The following is a 7,734-nucleotide window of genomic DNA, read 5'->3' as shown; positions in this document are numbered from 1 at the left end:
AAAAAAAAAAAAAAAAAACACATGTAGTTTCAGAATAGTTTCTTAAATGTATCTTTTATTTTTTACCGCTGATCAAGGACGGTTACCAACAAAATTACAAGCGAGGAGCTGGCCAAGGACCCAGAGGAGTCTCAAGGAGCAGCACTCAAGCAATGCGAACCTGAACTTGCCTTTTAAAATGACTGTGACTGAAAAAAAATCTGCACCACACTGAAAAACTTAAGATTCATGAATGCATTTTCCCCAGCTCACGTTTGCTCTGATTTCTTTGTTCCTTATTAGTGGTATTTTTTGATTTTCTGTCTCTTCAATCAAAGTGGTGCGAGCTTTGATATCTGGAAATAATAAATCATTAAAAGCTCAAAACACACAAGGTAAGCTGTGAACCCAAATCGCTGGTTTACACGACCCGTGTGTACCAACAGTCCTGTAAACTTGAAAGATTCCATAAGTTATATATATATATTTTTATTAACAATTGCACCTGCCATTGCTGGTCCAAATTCTGGGAGTTTCCTTCCCTTCTTCGGTTCTTTTCTGTCATTTTGGTTCAAAGAAAGAAGACATTTTGTTTAACGAGCTCCCGTTTCCTTGTTTGTAAATTGATGTTGCTTCAAGAATTTCAATAAAGTTGTGTTGCATAGTCTTGTTTCAGTTATTATACTTTTTTTTTTTCAATAAAACTTTATTAACAAAATTGACAAACAGTATCAAAAAATATATCAAAACATCAATTAATACATTACAAGAGTATTAATAGTGAAAAAGAAACATATGGGAGGGGTAAAAAATTTTCATATACATTTTTCAAAGGCATTAAAATTATTTACGGTCTTTTGAATTGAGGCAAATTGGGTTTTAAACTGGAGCATTTGCATTTATGAACATAAAACTTTAAAAATAAAATAAGAAAATTCAAAATAAGAGCCCGTTTTAGTCAAACATTTTGAATCATTAAATATAATGATGTCTTTGCACTGCAGTGTTATTTGTCCATCACAATATCTTTTAAATAAATGTTCAATTTCTGTCCAAAACATAAATACAGTCATAAAACAAATGTGAAATTGTTTCAGTGACAGCTTTACAGAAAGTACAAGATTCATTAAAGTCATTCCTATACCTTTTAATAAATTGATTTGTTGGATATATTTGATGAATTATTTTAAAGTTAACTTCTTTTACCTTGTTAGTGACTAGATATTTATTACTGTGAGTCCACACCGATGACCAGTTAATATTTGTAAAGTTGCTATTCCAGTAAGACTGACAGCGAGGAATCACGATATTTCTGATAAACTTGTTACATTTTTTTTTTAATCTAAAATGTTAATACCGTTTATGAAAATGTCTTTTTTTAGGAGGTATTTGTACAATCGGTCCATTCCTGTCTTGAAGCAGTCTAACAAAACCAACTGGAATTGCATCAAAAACTATGCTGTATTCTTTCACAGATACTGGGAAATGAAAGGTTCTTAAAAACTCAGTGTATGTCAGAAGATGTCCTCTTTCATTTTCAAGTTAGGAAACATAGTTTATATCATTCTGGATCCATGTCTCATAAAAGATTGATTTATTTTTGTATTATATATATTTGTTATTCCAAATTAGAAATTTATGTGGGGAAAAATTATGTTTGTAGAAAAGAAGCCAACAAGACAATGCCTGTCTGTGAAAATTAGACAACTTGTGCTTTATAATTGGTTTGTATAAAACAAGAACATCAAACAATGCGTTCAAATGTTGGCGCTTTCTTACGTTCTTTTAGAGGTACTGTAAAACTTTATTTTAATTTCCACCATTTGTTGGGTGAGGCTGCTATACATCCAAATAAAAACTACTGAAAATATTCTACATTGCAAGAAAATGAATGCCACTGATTTAAGCTAAACACAGTGCACCTTCTCTATCTTATTTTGAATAAGTGTCTAGACGGTTTAAAATTACAAGAAGAAAAAAAAATGTTCACCAAAAAGCATGAGAACAAAGAAAATGCACTTTGCAGTAGAGAAATGTCAGAGTAGAGACAGTGAACAAAGAAATACTTCCTCAGATCTCTGACATTAGCCTGTTTCAATGGTATAACAGTAGTCGATCAGCAAAGATGTGTTTATATTAATAGGTATTTCTAAATAATGGGCCAAAGATACCGCTTTAATATTTGTTGCAGAATAATTGAGGTTAACAGGAGGAGTGAAAGGAAAAGCCAGGTGCTTAAAGCATCTGATAAGGAAAACTTCCAGAGCTCTTCCCTTTCGGAAACTTTTTTTATCCCGGGCAGCTTTATTTCTTGTCATCTTGGAACGTATTGGATCCCCCTGTATCGTTTTGATGGCTGGACTTATTTTCCAACACCTGAAACCTGTGACCCAATCTTGGTAAAGTAAGCAATGATGGATAAAACATCCCAAAAAGCCTTACTGATTGGAAGAAACCATCAGGGTAAGGGAAGAACAACCTGCTGCTGTGAAGTTGTGCACTAATTTTTCCTCAATCTTGATGCCCAGATGTTTTAACTTTAGAGATACAGAATTTCATTTATGCATACAGTGAAGAAAAAATGTCAAACTGTCTTTATTATATTTATATTTAGAAGCTGTTTGGATGGGAAAATACTACAGAACTGTATCCAGTATTGTAAGCAGATCCTAACTCAGCACGACACGAGAGGAAATTTATGCTAGTGATCACTTTATTTTTGATTAATGATCAGGTTTACTTTAGATAAAAAAAACATTTCCTTTTATTTTTATCAAGTACATTTTTACTTAAAAGTACCTAAAGACACCTTTTAGTGTGTTTAATGGGATAGAATACCCTAAATTAAAATAAATGTAAACAATTAAATGATCTCTGTGGGGGGGAATAATCCATTATGACGTCGTTTCCTCTCCCAATATGGCTTCCGGCTGACGTTTTCCAGCTGCAGAGTGGGACCTTCAAGGTTTTTGTACATTTTCGGCTTCTAAAGTATAAATATCAAACTTAGATATCTTTGCTATCGCTCCTGAAATCACTCAGGTACATAGTCTGTTCCCATAACAATGATCAAAACACAAAGAAAAAAAAATCACTGTATATACCACATGTTTTTTTTTTGTAAATATAATAAACAGTAAAGACTTGTTGAGGTACAAACATGGGTAGGAAAATACTACAACGTGGGGCTAAAACTAAGAACATATAAGTAAACAGTAAGGCGAAAAATAAGCAATATTTAAAACAAAAGAAAATAAAAATACTGGCTTTTTTTCAGAAACAGATTTAAAATGTTTCAATGAGGTATTATACATTTTAAATTGCTTCAGAATAAATTCAAGATCTAGATCTATATCCAGCCATTCAGCAAAGATCCTGCTACATGGCTGCACATCTTATTTTAGAATTTAACCAATTAGATGAGCCCTTGAATGATTTATTATCCACTGGAAATTAATTTGGAAAAAGTCAAGAGTTAAAAGTAAAGATAAAAAGTTAATAAGCCTAGTTAAAAATTATATTTAGGTCTATAAACAAAAAAATAAAAGTGCCTCTAAGGTTATGTTGTACATGTTTCTTTCACTCTCACAGTGTTTTTCATGAATTTCTTATAGAATCACTTTTGTTATTTTTCTTAATATATTTGGGCAAGTTGGCGTTTCTTGTTATAACATTGACATTAATTTTTGTCATCGAAATATCAATTTTTTTTTTAAAGTTCCAAAGGTAATGAGGTCTTGCCTTGGATTCCAAAAACACTATTGGGTTGAATTTTTTATTTTTAAAGTATTTCACTGAGTTCCCATAATACAATATGTGTGTGATGGTTATTTCTGGGATGTTCTCAATTTTAAAGGACAACCACTGTTATTATAAACTGAATGTTGTATAAAATGTTGTTTATTAAATGTGTCTCCATAGTTAAAATGATAAAGGACAGGAAAAAGAGATGATTAAGAGTTTCATCTGGACATTCACAAAAGGCACAGCGTGTTAAAACAAATTAGAATTTTTTGAGCAATAATTCTGCCACTGGGTAAATACTGTGCAGTTTAAACCACATGGTGAAAAGATAACAATGAAACGCTCAGAAATGCGTCGCAGCAATTTGACGTCACACCGGGGTCCTCTATGAACTACCGTCTCCACGTGAGTTTATCAACATGGTGTGTAGCATGTAGCCCATGGCAGCCGCAAACATAACCTGCTAGTTATTATAAAGTGAATATATCTCTGAGAAGTTTATTCAAGGTAAAGTCAAAGTCTGTGTTTTATTGTTTAATTTTCTGCAGACATATTTAACTCATGTCTTGATTTCTGCCATCGATGTTCTGATGATTATGTGAAGTTTCTCTCTGTGGCAGAAGTGCGATGGCGACGGTCCGCAAGAAGGTAGACAATCGGATTCGGGTCCAGATCGAGAATGGAGTCGCTCTTCAGCACCGAACCATGTTTGTGGTTGTGGGAGACCGAGGGAGAGACCAGGTAGCTCGTCACTGCCAGTGGCGCAACCGGAGGGTGGCCAGGGGTGCCCACGGCCACCCTGTGTGATTAGCATCAGTTTAGCATTTGATCCCATTCTGCACAAACAGTAACATTATGAATCACACTATTAACCCAGATATGAGGAGCTGTTTATTATCTAGTCTTTATTATTTCTACAGGCAGGTTTATCTAAAGTGACCAGATTCCTGACATCAAATCTGGGGACATTTCCAGCTCGTAGATAAAAAGAAGTAGATTTCATCAAGATTTAATTTGGTACAACAGAGTAATAGGGCCGGGCTAGAGATTTTTTTCTTCCATTTTTGAGAGTAAAGTTATAAAATTAAGAGAATAAAGTCGCAATGAGAATAGTCATTACATTACGACAATAAAGTCGTAAAATTACGAGCATAAAGACGTAAAATTACGAGCATAAAGACGTAAAATTACGAGCATAAGTCGTAGAATTACGAGAATAAAGTCGCAACGAGAATAGTCATTAAATTACGACAATAAAGTCGTAAAATTATGAGAATAAAGATGTAAATTACGAGAATAAAGACGTAACTTTTGAGAATAAAGACATAAAATTATGAGAATAAAGTTGTAAAATTACGAGAATAAAGTCGCAACGAGAATAGTCATTAAATTACGTGAATAAAGTCATAAAATTATGAGAAAAATAATTAAAATTACAAGAATAAAGTCGTAAAATTACGAGAAAAATAATTAAAATTATGAGAGTAAAGTCGCAACGAGAATAGTCATTAAATTACGAGAATAAAGTAATAAAATTACGAGAATAGAGTCATAGAATTATGAGAATAAAGTAACATTCCGAGAATAAAGTTGTAAAATTTCGAGAATAAAGTTGCATTTTATGACAACTCTTCCAAGAAGCCATTTCTTCCCTAAAGTGAGGAATGTGGAGCATCATGTGAAGTTCTACTTTAGCATCGGTTTGATAAATCAGTAAATCTTTTAGCAGCAGCATCAAACTGTGCAGGATGTCAAAGTGGACTCCGTCATCTGCTGGGCGGAGCTCCAAGCTTTCTTTCTGAAACGGGTTGTTGAAGGATGACTTCAGTCTCATAATGCTAAGACTTAATTCTCAAAATAAAAACTATAATGGCCGGACATTGTAAATAGGAACTGGGGACAGTAATGGTGTGCTTATTAATGTATTAATACACACCATTACTTATGGTGTGTATTAATATTTAAACAACAAAAATCAAGTCTGAAAGCCAGGAATATGTGTCTTAATACTGGTAGTACGTTCTTAAGAAGAATGAAATGAATAAATCGATGCTGTTTTGGTTGAGAGTGAAGGGGTCAAAGGTCGTTAGCAGGGCTGTTCGATTTTTTTGGGACCTAAAGACCTCTGCCTCCCCCTCAGTGACATGAGGAAAAGAAAAACCATAAAAGTAATTTTTTTTTCCCCCTTTCCAGCATTTGATTGTCATTCCACTGTAACAGGTACAGAGCAACAAAGTGAACTCTGTATTTAACCCCTCCCCTTGGGGAGCAGTGGGCTGCCATTGTGCGGCACTCAGGGAGCAGTGTGAAGCTAAGGGTCATGCTCAGGGTCCCAGAGTGGCAGTCTGTGGGAGTGGGCCCCTGTTAATAACAGCTGTGATGTTCAGGTTCCCACTAATCCGACACAAACCAAACTGTCTCTGACGCAGGTGGTGATCCTCCATCACATGCTGTCCAAAGCCGCCGTCAGAGCGCGACCCTCAGTCCTTTGGTGCTACAAGAAAGACCTTGGATTTAGCAGGTGAGTAACACTTAAAACCACATTCAGATGACGTCAGTTAAACTTTAGAGCAGGCAGGGAGTTGATTTTGTTTTTCTGCAACAGCAACCGGAAGAAACGGATGAGGCAGCTGCAGAAAAAGATCAAAACTGGAACACTAAATCTGAACCAGGACGATCCGTTCGAGCTTTTCGTCGCTGCAACCAACATCCGTTACTGTTACTACAACGAGACCCATAAGATCCTGGGAAACACCTACGGCATGTGTGTTCTACAGGTGAGGGGGGGGGCTGTATCAGTGGCTGAACACTGCTTCTCTGCGCTGGTTTCAGTTGCAATGGGATGATCTGTAGATTTACTGACACTTTAGCCTAGACTCTAACTCAGAACCCCAGAATTCCAAGCTCTATGCCCTAACCACTAGGCTGCCACTCGCCATCTTTACTTCATTTCAGTAATATTATTTTAAAATAATGCTAGTCATGTTTGAGTACAATTTCTGTCTCCTTTATCCTCCTATATTTAGTTAAATTTATTCAAATCATCAGGCATAAATGACACTTCATGTTAAAATGTTAAAGTGAGACTTCTTGTTTAGATACAAGCTTTGTTTCAGGTTCAAAGCTTAAATGAATGTGCAGTTAACAGTAAACACGCTTACTGAGTATTGGTTTTGGAAAAATTCTAGTTGGAAAGGTTTTTCTTCTCTTCTATTTTTTAAAGGAAAAATCCGGTCAGCAAGGAATGATCAGCGGATCATTAAGCCCAATTTATCCTTCTGACTCATAGCCTCTATTGACCACGCCCCCTGCGCAAAGGTTCTACAACCGTCGTTGCACACCTCAAAAAATCCTGACTACGTATCAGACAGTCGCAAACCCGCACAGACTTCAAACAGAAGTGCGCAAACAAAAAGCAGTTGTGATTGGTCCTTGGTATGCCTTTCCAGCTGTCCATGTGGTCGTCCTTCTTCATTTGGTGCTGGGGCGCGCCATTTTTAAAAACCGAGGAAGAATGGACAACTACGACGAAAGGTTAATCGAGGAGGTTTAGAAGTACTACCACTTGTACGATGCCTCAGACAAATTATAGAAATAAAAATGTCCTCTTCGATGTCTAGCAACTCTAGATCCATCTCTGTGATATCTTGCAGACGCGCCATTGTTTTGGAAGATAAACACTCCCGCCGGTGCCGCCAAAGTTCTCGCAAGTTCTCAAATAGGCTTCCCCTTGCGCTTTGGCGGGAAACTGCTGTGCGTTCCTAGAAATTCCAGAACTACGGTGCAGAAGAATACCAGTAAAAGTGAAATTTGATGTGTGCGGTTGCAGAAGTATGATCTGCTCTTTATTTATACCCAAAACTAATACGTTCACAATGATTGAATGAATTTAGAGTTAATCAGTAAAAAATTAAAACAATAATTTTCGTTGCAAGTCTGGGAGCGGCCATTTTTGCCCAAATATAGTAACCCCTCCCTCCTGCCATCTTCCAGCAGTGACGTCATGGTGCG

General features: G+C 35.9%; 2 protein-coding genes across 4 annotated transcripts in view; both read left to right on the top strand.

Moving 5' to 3' along the window:
- The window catches only part of caprin1 (cell cycle associated protein 1), a 34,816-nt gene extending 34,173 nt beyond the window's left edge, over nucleotides 1-643 (top strand). For 2 of the 3 annotated variants that reach the window (XM_015403851.1, XM_015403853.1), the window contains one exon: nucleotides 72-643. In XM_015403851.1, coding sequence (XP_015259337.1) covers nucleotides 72-164 — 93 coding nt within the window. In that variant the 3' untranslated portion in view covers nucleotides 165-643. The remainder of the gene's footprint in view (nucleotides 1-71) is intronic. The other variant, XM_015403852.1, reaches the window with a different exon arrangement.
- A 3,456-nt stretch (nucleotides 644-4,099) lies between these two features.
- The window catches only part of nat10 (N-acetyltransferase 10 (GCN5-related)), a 19,285-nt gene continuing 15,650 nt past the window's right edge, over nucleotides 4,100-7,734 (top strand). Inside the window, exons 1-4 of the mRNA XM_015403848.1 lie at nucleotides 4,100-4,230; nucleotides 4,344-4,464; nucleotides 6,153-6,244; nucleotides 6,329-6,500. Of these exons, the coding sequence (XP_015259334.1) occupies nucleotides 4,351-4,464; nucleotides 6,153-6,244; nucleotides 6,329-6,500 (378 nt within the window). The 5' untranslated portion in view covers nucleotides 4,100-4,230; nucleotides 4,344-4,350. The remainder of the gene's footprint in view (nucleotides 4,231-4,343; nucleotides 4,465-6,152; nucleotides 6,245-6,328; nucleotides 6,501-7,734) is intronic.

Source organism: Cyprinodon variegatus, unplaced genomic scaffold (assembly GCF_000732505.1).
Source record: "Cyprinodon variegatus isolate N-32 unplaced genomic scaffold, C_variegatus-1.0 Scaffold1580, whole genome shotgun sequence".
Lineage (NCBI taxonomy): Eukaryota > Metazoa > Chordata > Actinopteri > Cyprinodontiformes > Cyprinodontidae > Cyprinodon > Cyprinodon variegatus.
This window is presented reverse-complemented; position numbering and strand designations above follow the sequence as displayed.